This window comes from Crinia signifera, chromosome 6, assembly GCF_055691185.1.
Source record: "Crinia signifera chromosome 6, ASM5569118v1, whole genome shotgun sequence".
Taxonomy (NCBI): Eukaryota; Metazoa; Chordata; class Amphibia; order Anura; family Myobatrachidae; genus Crinia; species Crinia signifera.
In genome coordinates, this window is record NC_139222.1 from 128,593,921 (window position 1) to 128,607,017 (window position 13,097).

A 13,097-nucleotide genomic window follows, 5' to 3' on the forward strand; every position below is an offset into this window, starting at 1 on the left:
CTGAGTCACACACACATGCACACACCGCATTGTCTAGATGCAATCACCCAAAATCTTATGCCAATGTCACTACACAGTACTTCCCTTGTGTACAGAAAATCCATGAATTTGCAAGGACAGGGATGCCTGCTTTCAGCATTCAAGCACTCCTTAGTAATAATTGCTATGTCCTTGTACACCACCATTGTTCGCACCATGGAGTATTGCCCCATCCCCGTGGCAGGAGAACTTTTTCACCATGGCCTCCTTTTTCTGTGCATCTCCTGGCAGAGCCACTTAAACCGACATGCCTGTGACACTCCATAACATGCCTGTAACTTGCATGCACAAGTAGCCCCCTCTCAGTCACTGCATAATAACGCACATCACTTTACTGCCACATTACTGATATGCCTGAATCATGTGCACCTCTCTGGCTGTGCATGCACTCTATGTAACACATGCGCTGCAGGGGCTTTCAGAATTGCTCACAGGCATGCACGTGCAACTAATCATTGCATGCGACTCAGAATCAGGTGCTATTACTTCTATTTAAAATGATATATTTGTAAATGCTTTAATTCACCACATTATAGCTTAATACTTAGTAACTCAGAAACTTTTCAGATATCCCACTTTGTGCATTCTTTTTTCTTCAGCCCTAGAACTGTCTGCTCCCCTGTAATTCAGCCTACTCTCCGTATTTGTATCTGATCTCTCTGCCTATGTAGATGTGAATTCCCTTTTGATCTCCTTCCATTCTTTTTGTAGAGGGGCAGTGAAAAAACACCTACAAATCATGACAAAGGATGAACAAAACATCCAGCATCCACCACAGCTGATTGGTCTCTAACCAGCTGAAGAGGATTGGAGAAGGAGACAGAAGATGTTCAGAAACTTCTGAAGCAGGACTGGTTGCCCAAATCTTATGGAGGACACAGGACATATCTACAGAGCAATGTCTGTCTTTATCAGTCTGTAGCAGAGGTGATATAATGCAGAGCAATTGGTTCTATTGTAGCAGAGCACTTTTATGATGTATGTTTCATACAGATCTCTTTGCTTCCCAGTACATATAAAGCAGTACATTGAATGAGGATGTTAGTATGTGCTTGTCATACAGAGCGCATTATTAGATGTTACACAACATCTACTCTGACAGCCACATTGGGGTCTAAGACACTTTTCTCCTCTTCTCCTTCTCCCTTTTGAAAGCTGCATTTTGTGCATTCGACCCTTCAAAACTCCATGCCTTTTTCCGTTCTCCAGCACCAGGGGCGGAGCCTGAAGCACCTTGTGATACTAAGTATCAGTCCACGTGAAGGATGATTGCTGGCAAGTTCTTCTCTCAGTTGCACTGTCCTTGTGTTTTTTTATGGACATGAGACCCATATTTTATAGGTGTGTGCGTTCATATGTATTTTTATTGGACACATATATACTTTTTTTTGTTGTTTATATGATTCTAATCGTGTTTTTGTGAGTTGTTTGTTCACGAAGCAATATATGTAGCTGATTTTTTTTGTGATTCCATTAGCACAAGATGTAGATACCTGTGCATTTGCGTCTTTTGGGGAAAATAGGAAATTATTGATTCCTTTTATAGGAGACTTGGCTTTGGTGTAATATAAACATACACATAAATCTATTCCCCAGTCCTAGATTTTTCACCTTCCACAAGTTGTTTTATGCATCTCAATGACTGTACTGTACAGAAATTAACATATTTGAAAGTAGGGGTAATCTTGTAGCTGGCAGAACATGCTCCTTGTAATTACTAAATCAAGTTTGTCTGAACATGCAAACTCTTTCTCATCTGTTGTTATGCTGTGCATTTTATTGTTGTGTATGATCAACACAAGATGTTTTACACAGTTCCCAACATTACGATTTTTACAGCTTCCTGATAACCTGGTTGGATATAGCTCAGGTAATCTGTGGTTGTTGTCTCGGTGTAGCAATGCATGTTGGGATATAGTGGCTCCACAAAACCTGCAAAACTACAGGTTGCCTACCAAGAGATCTCAATGCTGATGAACCCCATCAGTGTAGGTTTTCTAGATCTCCTTTTCATAAACATGGATTCTTTAAAATAATTTGTCCCTAATAATAAATACACATTTGCTCCTGACAGGTTATGCATCCATAACCACTGTTGTAGCCTAGATTGGGCTGACCTTTGTATAATTCTGGCAAGTGTATTTGTCTTGAAGTGCTTTGTATATTATGGAGTGATAACCAGGACCTTTGTGTTTTTACATTTAATGTGGCAGTGTTGACTGTTCCTTTTAAAGACCTGGGAGGAGAATGCCCAGCAGTGTAAAACCACAGATCAGTATGGAAGTGATCCTGTTGCAGTCTTTGCAACTATTTTGGATTTGGAACAACTTTTTTGTTTAGTGTAATAGATAGGAATAGGACAGATATGTTCTTAAATAAGCCCTACGAAGAAACTTAAGCAAATGTAAAAGAAAAAGTTATTAGACTGCCTGTGCTCTTCCTGCTCCTCTGTATAGCTATTGGTGTGTGTGTGTGTGTGTGTGTGTGTGTGTGTGTGTGTGCGTGTGTGTCTGTGTGACTCTTCTGTTGGATTGTGCTGTTGCCTTTTGCACCTTAACGCTGCTTTTGTCCGCTTCACTTGGTCCATTTTCCTATATAAGAAGCATTATTAGTGTATTGGTCACATGGCTTTTTCAGTCACCTGAGGACCATGCCACCACTTTTTTTTTGTATTGTGAAACCACTGTTTAATTGTGCAATTCCTCAATGGATCAAGGGAAGGAATTTTGCCTCCAAGTGTTTAAGGGTAGTATTCAATGTCGGTCGACCTCCTGCAGCCATCTCCCAACGGGAGAACAGGGGTTCTCCGCAGAACGAGCCCGACATCACAAGCTGTCGGGCTCGTCCTCAACTCGCGGCCACGCCCCCTTCTCGGCGGCCGGGACATTGAATCCCGACCACCGAGCTCACGTCGAGCAAAGCGAGAACGGGACAGGGGCACGGCTGTTGAGCTTGCTTGACAGCCATACCCCTGACATTGAATACCCCCCTAAAGCTGGCCATCAGAACGAGCTGTATACGACCTGATCTTATGCAGATTGTAAGAGCGATTGAACTAATGATCACATGTACTTTAAAAGCACATACGATCTGCTTACGACCACAAACAAAGCCGATGGATCATGCGTGCAGCACATATGGTCTGAGGATCGACCTCTCGACTTGCGGGACCGTGCATCGTATCGATATTCCTCACTATGTGCACACAATCCATTGCATGACCCCTCAAAATTGTATCTTTGGGCCTGAGATTGATCAGGTGTATGGCCAGCTTAACAGCTACATAGATTCACATTCACAATGTTTATAATGTAGTTTGAACAAATGTGTATCACAGTTGGGGGGTGCATTTGTCACTTTACATAGAGCACAGTTGATGTTTTTTAAAGGAGGTATTATATCAGTACTTACTATTACCATTAGACTTAAAATAGTTGCTTTGGACATTATCACCTTTTTCCATAAATGTTCCAAATATGTGGCTATACTGATCAGCAGGGCGGCAAATTGTAGTTCTCCTAATCCCATTGTGCAAGATGCAAGCTTTATCTGCCAGGGCATGGTGTAACTGGTAGCACATGTAGAGAACCACAGAATACCCAAAAGTATCTTCAAGTGTTAATTATCTGAAACTGTTTCTACAAAAAGTTATTGAAGTTTTGTCAAGCAGATATAGAAAAATGAGGCTATATATATATTATACATAATATACACTGCATTTCTCTGAGGGCAAATAATTGTTACGGTTGACTCAGGGCCTTATTCAGAGATGATGGCCAATGCATTTGAACCTTCAAATTTGTACTCCACAATGTGTGTGTGAATTTTCAAATGTTGCGGCCATCTAGGTTTGTATTGAAATGCCCACCGGCATGGTTGCTGGAATTAATATGCTGGAGACATTGAGTAGCTCAGCGTCAGACACGCCTCCAAAATAATCGCAACATGATGGCATTTTTGCTGCCATTCCTCCGTTAACTTCCCCAAATATTATTTTGCAAAGAAATTCTCTCTGCAACTGTTGCCATAAGGGGCATCCCGACACATGTCCATTGCGACTTTGCTTTGAGCACATCTCCGAATCAGGCCCTTATGAATGGATCCCTGGCATAGAGGGAAATACCTGGTCTTGGTCTGTTAGTCCTTGTGGACTACTAGGTTGCCGTTAATAGGTCTTATATGTACTTTTTTTACTGACCGTTTTAAGGGTACAACTAGTGCCCTTGTTCTGGATGCTGGAGCGTGTTTTATTGCGTGTGTGTACTGTATAGTCATCCACATACTTTAATAAGTGATGTGGCTCTTCCCATCCGTCCTGCTGTGTCATAACTGTCAGCACCCTGCACTTAGGCATTTATGGCCGCTTCCTATAGTTGCTATCTTTTCTTCCCTGCCGGGAAGCATAACATCCTTTTTCAGCAGGTAGTCTAGCCTGGGTGCAGCAATTGCACTAGATTTAGGTAGCTAAAGACTGACAAATTGAAGCTTTATTAACAGTCTGTTGTTCTTTACAGCATCGGCTTGGCCAGGTAATAATAGATTTGATTGTACTGACAGCTTTTCACCCTTAGTTTTGGATCTGTTGATCTAGTGTTACAGGACATGTCTAGAATTTTTTTTTAGGGTAAATGATGTCAGCTAAACTTTGGTTGTGTCTATAAACAAATTGTCATAGACTTCTGCTTCTGACAAAAAGGGAAATTGTGTCTGACTGACAGGGCTAAGAAGGGGGAAAATGGATCATGTGAAGTCTTTGCCCTAAATCTCCTTTTGCACATGAACCAATGTTACTGCTCAAGATGTTAAAGTAATGGGCCCCATACATCAGCAATCACAATTTATGGATTTCCAGATCCAGGGATTTTTTGGCCAGATAAATGGATTTTACAATCTATCTGACTTTGCCCACACATCACAGATTTATTTCAGTGATCGGCAAATTTTTCCATCTAAAGATTGCATCTTCATATCTGGAAATCGCAATCGATTGTCATTTCAGATGTTCATAATGTAAATAGATGAAGAAGACGAATTGGGAATGCCCACACATATAAAAAAGATCTGCAGATAATACCAGATTATTAAACATGTTTAAAAATCTGATTAAGCAATCGATTGGCGATTTTGATTGGGATTGCCAAAAGGGGGAGCCCACACATCTAAAATTAATTGTGGCAATCATCTCCATATCTGAAAATTGTCACAATTAATTGCTGATGTATGGGGCCCTTATGACGATCAGTTCTTCATTTGATCACATCCCGACCTCAGGTTGGACCATTTGGGGCTGACAGTCATCTTGTAACTGACCTTTCAGACGGGTGTGGATTAGCTCACGTACAATGTCTAGGTACGGTAGAGAGTCAATAGGTCGACAGCAAAAAGGTTTATGTGCAGTATATCGATGTTGACGAAAGGTTGACATGCTCTAGGTCAACATTGACAAATTTTTGTCACTGTCGCTCTAGTGTATATGAACCTAGACATTGTCTGTGAGCCATCCAGATACCTTAACTAAAATTATTTTTTCCTTTTCACTTGTAGACTAGGCATTTGCAATGATTAATGCACCCTAGTGGTTACAGATATTTAGAACAGAAAAAATAACAATAATAATGTAGAAAACCTTATATTGGGTACACAATGGGCGATATATCGTCCATTTGATCAAACAGATGACCTGTCTGTGTACATTCGATATGTCTGTGAATGATGTCAGATGTATCAGCACATCTGCCAGTGTCTATACTTGTTGCAGGACTGACGTTACAGCTGGGCAGGCAGATTCAAATACCTGCCCATCTGTGACAAGAGAACTGACATGCCAAGCAGCTGATTGGTAAGTGTATATGCTTACTTGAATCTGTCGAGGAAACAGCAGGTACACCGTCAAGTCGGTGTAGTATGTAGCTTTGTCCATAACATTAACAAATATTTAATGGTCTTGTATTTCTAACTAGCATTCATTGATGAGGTGGCATGGTGGTTTTGAACTTGTAATAAATCCTTTTCTCTATGTGGGACACTGGAGACTTTAGGGAGAGGGTCATCCCGGAGTACGGGCACATTGAAATTCTACAAGACACTTGAAACTTTTTTTTTCTCTATTTTCCTGCTATTGGAGGGAAGCCAGTTATTTAAAAACAAAATAGCCCCACAGAATAGGAGAGAATTAACAACAAGGGGAGAAAAATCGCCTCTTAGCACGACAGCATCAAAACATAAAAAAGTAAAACAAGAGCATAAAAAAGTGAACTTCAGTAAAACTGCTTTGGTTATTATTGCCGGAGATGTTCAATTACCCAGTATCAAACCATAGATGTCGGCACTTTTCTCAGAAATGTTTCCCTGCAGAAGTCATTTTAGGGGCACCAATATGAAATGTTGACATGGTCATGAGTTGAAATGAGTGTAATCATTTTGTACCCAAACCATCAAATGGCCAGACACATCTGAAGCAATGAATCTCCTCAATTTGGTAGACGGTAATCTCACATTTTTCAGGATGGGCTGCCTCATAGGTGCTATGAAATATAGGTCTTCAAAGCAACCCAAATTAAAAGAAGGGAACATCAAAAGAGGTGTCTCAATACTCAGTGATAACTACGCTGAATAGGTTAGCTTGGAGCCCATATACCATGTTAAACAAATTGTGAATCTTAAGGATCATGATTTCAACAGCCCAACATGTAATTAAAGCCGGCCACTGTATCCCTGGTGATAAAAAGGCCACAATTAAACCGGTCCTATTTTAGAAGCAGACACCATGACAAGGAGTGCTATTGGGGCAACAGATAAATTAGCAAGAGCGCAATATGGCTTCTACCAACAACTATTGGAGCTATTGTTTTGTAACAAAAATGTGCTCCAAGTTTTCATGAATTGTTCAGACTTCCTGAAAAAGGTACTATTTTGAGGATGAAGAGAAATATCCCTTTCATTATTACAATCCTGGAATGAATAGCACCGTAATAGCGAGATCACTTTGTTCCTTCCCTTGCAGTATTAGATTTCTATCATTGCAAGGGGAGCTCTTGGTGTCTCAGTAATGGCTGAGGTATGCCACTGCATGTCATTATTTGACTGAATATTTATAGCACTTTCTTGCAAGGGAAGCGGTTTCTGCCTACAACATTGTATGTCAACCTTTGGCACCAGCACATTAATTGGGGAGCTTTAACTCCTTTTGAGACCAAAATGGCACTGAGCATGATGACCCTGCAGTACTGATGTCTTGCATCCGATGTCCCAGTTATCCAATCGCCATTATGGTACAGGAACAAGCCTCTTTGAGGTCATCACCCCTCATCTACCAGGGGTGTGGCTGATTAAATGGCTGGTCACATGATGGTGAGACTTTTTAATTTTTTTGCATTTACTGAAGCAGTACCACTACATTGTAGCCATCTCCCATAGGAAACTTGCCTCGCAATTATTGGCACTGTGAATATAGCATTACATTGCAATGGCAGTTAATTGGCTAAGAACAGTAAAGTGAAGAGAAATGCTGCCTTATACAGCCGTATACATACAGTCACTCGCTCCCGTGGGTTCTGTATGACAATGGGCTTCTTTCCAGTTGAGCAGGATACAAGGGAGGATGTTTCTTGTGTGGTACCTGACTGAAGTCTCCATGGTCTTACAGTTCAATGAAGGAGAAAAATAATTTACGTTTTCATTTGAATACTTCAAGAAATATATTTTTGCTTAGATTTGATATTAATATTCAGAACAGAAAACAGGTGCACACAATGCAATATTGAGGTTGTTTATCTAAAGAGATATTCATTTTGTTTTGTGTTTTATTGGTAAATTATGTTTAATGACCTGACCAGTTTGTTTTATATACTACTGTACCTTGCTAAATTAAACAAAATTTGCCTAGGTTCTGCCTGCGCATGTATTCAGATGCTCTAAACTGGCTTTAAATGTTGGGGTCAAGCTCTGTTGTGAGAGGTTTGTTCCTTCAGTTCTGTTTTCCTTGTAAAGCAGTGGTATGGTGACATTCCACAGGAACAAGCCACTTGGGAGCAAACACTTGTATAGCACAGTAATCACTCTGTTGGATTACTTTGTAAATTTCCTACCTGTGAAAATTCATAATCCAGCAATGTCAGTGGAGCTTTCACAAACAGCTAGTCACCATAATCATCCACACTTTGTACTTAACCACCTGCCTATAGTACAGCTTTATGAGGTATGCAGGCATCTTTGTCCCAGGCTGCAGTTGCGTGAACAACCTCTAACTGTACTCAGCTGTGTACACACGGTGCAATATATTGCTGTGTCCCGTTTTCATCAGCGACCAGAGATGGTCGCTGATGAAAAGGAGACTCCAGGGGAAACAGCTGATCACAGGAGCATGTTCCTGCAACCAGCGACCATTAGGGGCTGAACACGGGAGCATGCACCCAGCGATTTATCGCCCACAGCACATACAAATCATTGGCAATGTGGTCACTCAGCGACCATATTGCCAGCGATATGTGCTTAAAATCGCCCTGTGTGTACACAGTTTAGAATGCCCACAAGCAAGCATTCATATGTAACAGAATCCCGCAAAGGTTCATGGATGCATTCTGTATGTACATGACCATATTTCTGTGCATGCCATATGCTGACTGGACGAATACTCACTAGGCATCATCCCCATGTTGGTTATATGGCTTATAAATAGGCAGTAATGTAAAATGCCATGTCCTTAGGTACAGTCCATATCTTTGTCCCTCGGAATTCCTTCGCTTTTTTTCAGAGCAGTGGTGAAGCCCATTTGTGTCTGGACATCTGAGCTTTCTAGGGACAGTTACAGATGGGGTTACGGCTGCTCTAATAACTTTTACTAGTGGAGATAAAATACAATCGTGCATGAAAGTATGTCAGCACTGGGATCCATACAATGAAAACCAATCCCAGGATTAACAATCGCAGTTGTGGAATAAAACATAAAAAATTCGGAGCATCCTCCAGCGTTCAAGAATAAAAACAATCACGCAACTATTTCTTGTTATGAGAAGGGCCATATACCTGCCGGCAGTGTTTAATTGTTTTTGCCAGCAGGTGCAATAACATCTTTTTCAGCTTACTACCGAAAAGCACGAAGAGTCACCCGTTTCAGTGCTGGAACAGGACATTTCATGTTGTGCCCATTAGTTTGGTCAGGTGTGTGGCTGCTATTCACGGCTAAACTCCACCACAGTGAGCATGATATATGTGAATTAAATCATCAAATGAGTATTGCACTGTGATCTCCTGTCACATCAGATGGGAGATTGGGTGCGATTAAACAATTAAATATGGCCCAAAGAGTAAATGTACCCTTCCCATAAATAAAAAGAAAATCGTACTGATTTTCTTATGTAATGTAGCCCCCACTCAGAACATGCAGCAGACATGAAATAATGCCATATTACTCTTTCCCAACATTTATATTTCAGTGCAGATAAGGAAAGCAGCTTATCCTTTGCTATCAAGGCACAGAAAAAGTTGAAGTAAAGAGAATGCGATAAACACACAGGGCCTCATTCAGAGATTGATGTGTCAGCTCTAGTGCCTGTTGCCAGAGCCGCATGTGTGATTAAATGCAAATTCTGGTATCCGCATTCCCCTTGTGCAGTAGTGTGCACCTAAATGTGAAAGTCAGAGGATGTCTATTTCCTGCATGCAGTAGCACCACTGGTGAATCTACACCGTTCACCCTCCACTCCACCTTCGGCACTTGCATTTGCCAGAAGCAGTGTCTTTCCCTGAACATGGCCTCTGTGGAAGTGGCTAAGCCTCTGAGAATACAGCCCATTTGCATGACACTCCCATAATGCACCCATGATACCGATTATTTTGCTTTCCCATTAGACCATCTCACAGACACTGGCCAGAAACTCCCATCGCTTTGCTTCTCCAGTCCTGATACCAACTCTCCTGTATGCAATAAAGCCTTTACTCTGTAGACTCTGGTAATGCATGCACCATAGAGCTTTCGGGATATTTTGTGCACCGTAGCAAATAATGGCTCAACTGTGTGCACATGGGCACTTGGTACTCTTTGCAAGCACACTATGTGGATTCTGAAAGTAGAAACTTGAGCGGAGGAGCTGTTCAAGCTGTTTTGAAGAAGCACAAAGGAAGAAGCACCATTGAGGACCGTAAATTGAGCCAATCCAACTAATGTGACACATCATAATTACTTCCTTTCAAAATACAGAGGATGTCCAGCAGTGTCATCAGTTCAGAACTGGCAGAAACTAATCTGATCCAGCTAAACCCATCTACTGTGGTCTTTACAAGAAGTGGTCTTTTTGGTGAATAATGAGCCATAATGTCGATTGGCCAAGCTAATCAAACAAAGCCAAGCTAATCAATTTTTCACAAAAACATAGAAACTGGGATGCAGAAGGATGGTGACTCATAATTTCAATATTTGTCTATAACTGAAGCCCATTTTTCAGTGATAGACTGGAGAGCGGTACAATCACTAGTGTCTGCAGGTAACAGTGAAGCATGGTGGAGATTCCTTGCAAATTCGGGGCTGTGTTTCAGCAAATGGAGTTGGGGATTTGGTAAGAATTAATGGTGTCCTCAATGCTAAGAAGTACAGGCAGGTACTTATCCATCATGCAATACCATCAGGGCGGCATCTTATTGGCTCCAGATTTATTCTACAGGACAATGACCCCAAACATGCTGCCAATGTCATTAAGAACTATCTACAGAATACATGCGGATGACATATTTTGTGTGTGTGTGTGTGTGTGTGTGTGTGTATGTATACATATATAGCAGAACTGAAGGTGGTTCTGCAATAAAGGTCGTTCACAAAAACAAGTTTTGGTTTAGTCTTAATGAATACAGTGCACATATCTTGTGCAGTTACAACAAAACCATTTAATGTGTAAGTGTTTGCATGCCCCAATTGTCAGTGGCGCAGGTTAGTAATATAACCTCAAGCACTAAGGACAGCACAGATGATGGAATCTCTGAGAAGTTGTACATGCCTTGTCTCACAGGCTGTGGAACTACATTCCCAGGCACAGTTTTAGCATGCCGTAACAGCAAAATTGTGTCAGGGTGTGCTGGTATGTGTAGCTCCACAGCAGCTTGTTTCTCTGGGCAGTTATGTATTCATAAACCATATTTACAACCACAGTTAATATGAATCTTTGGGGATTTTACAATCCATATTCTTATTGTGTTACTGTCCAGGCTTATGCATTGATGATTTGTTTTCCATAACAGTGTTCTAAAGCATTGCTTTATTTGTGATTATAGGAAGACTGCCCCATCACTGGGTTGGGCAGACACAGTGTCATTTGTCAGCAAACAGCAATCTTTATGAAGCCTGTAAAGGTGCGTACACATGGGGCAATATATTGCTCAGCAATCATATTGCTCAGTGTCCTGTTTTCATCTGCGACCAGAGATGGTCGCAGATGAAAATGTCACACTTCACTTTCGCTGGTGCACATTCCCATCGCTGGCAATACGGTCGCTCAGCGACCATATTTCCAGCGATATTTGCAATAATCGCCCCCGTGTGTATGCACCATAAGTGAACCTTTCTCCTACACACAGTTAAGATGACCCTTTTTTTCACACTTAACCCACAATAACCCCTTTTGTTCTGCAGACACTTGAAATCACAGAGGTATGAGGCACATTGCACCCCATGTCTCAGTGATGTCACTAGTTTCTAATGAATTAATAGGGTGAATATTGAGTTCGTTCATAAATGAAAACCTCCAATGTGCGATGGTGACTGTTCCACTTTAACTTCCACAACACAACAGCATTGAAACGTTCAAGTCCGATAATCTTTTTGTTTTGTTTATGATTATATATCATAAACATGATTATATACTACATGTGTATAGGAAAGCAAGAATGCAGTAAGGATTTTTGGAAAAATCCAAGCTGTGGAATAAATACAGCTGGTATATACACTGTTAATTTAACATTTCCAAAATTGTAGCTAATTTATAATGTATTTTTTATTGCTTAATAAAAAAGATGTGGCAATGGTGGATAGCTTTTCTTTTAAGAAAATGTTCATTGAATTTTTTTTTTTTACGATTTGATTCTCTATGGGATTTGTAAAAATTTTTGATGTCGGTTTATGACCATCTCTGCAGGAATAAATGGCAGACTGTTCTTGTTTAAATAAAATATTGTTTTACTTTCATTTTTGCTTATGTCTATACTCTATATCTCATATACGGCCTACACACATGCCGATATTAAGGCATTTTCTAAGCGATTTTGCTTAGTTTGGCAAAGTCGCTTAGCAAATGCCCTCACATCGGTGTATGTGTGGGGGCTGTATCGGCATCCGTGCGCGTCCCCGCGCGTCTTTATCGGTGGCCGAGATTGATGGACAGTGTCCATCAATCTCGGCATCGGCAGTGTTCTCCCACCGGAGAACACTGGCGCTGTCTGCTCGCTTAGCACACAGAGCTGACAGCTCGCTCTGTGTGTGGGCTGTCAGCTCTGTGTGCTAGGCGATAGCGGCGCAGCACAGCCCGACCTAGCATAGCTAGGTAGCCCTGCACACATCGGCATGTGTGTAGGGCCCAATAGTATAGTATATACCCAGTAAAGAATCAAAGATTAGAATTTTTCTGGTGTTGAAAAAACGCTTTATATAAACATAGTGACTGCTCATTCCCACAGGGCTGCCTAAGGGCAAGTTGTTTCCAGTGATAGAGGAGCATGGCACACGTACAGGTAAAACATTTCTTCCCGCAGGGATACTTCTTACTGCTTAACTTCCCGATTTAAAAAATTAAACAATATTTAGAAGATCATACATATTCTACTTACGATTTCCAGTTATACTGATATCTTTGAAACATAAAACATGTTTTTGTTTAATGAAATGTGTTTAAAAAACACCACCACTCCTAGCCTCCTGCGGATTTGTGCCCACACCTGCAGTGGATGGGGGTATCTCATTTTGTAAATACTGTAAAACTTGCTACATTTACAAAAGACCACACCGCTGCATCTGTGGGACGACTATACAAATTCTGCACGCTGTACTACTGATTGGACTGTCCTTATACAACACC

General features: G+C 41.1%; 1 protein-coding gene across 3 annotated transcripts in view; it reads left to right on the plus strand.

Annotated features, from left to right (window-relative positions):
• Window positions 1-12,211, plus strand: part of MLLT6 (MLLT6, PHD finger containing) — a 48,206-nt gene extending 35,995 nt beyond the window's left edge. For all 3 annotated transcript variants that reach the window (XM_083147136.1, XM_083147137.1, XM_083147138.1), the window contains one exon: window positions 751-12,211. In XM_083147136.1, the coding sequence (XP_083003262.1) occupies window positions 751-792 (42 nt within the window). In that variant the 3' untranslated portion in view covers window positions 793-12,211. The remainder of the gene's footprint in view (window positions 1-750) is intronic.
• The last annotated feature ends 886 nt before the right edge of the window (window positions 12,212-13,097 follow it).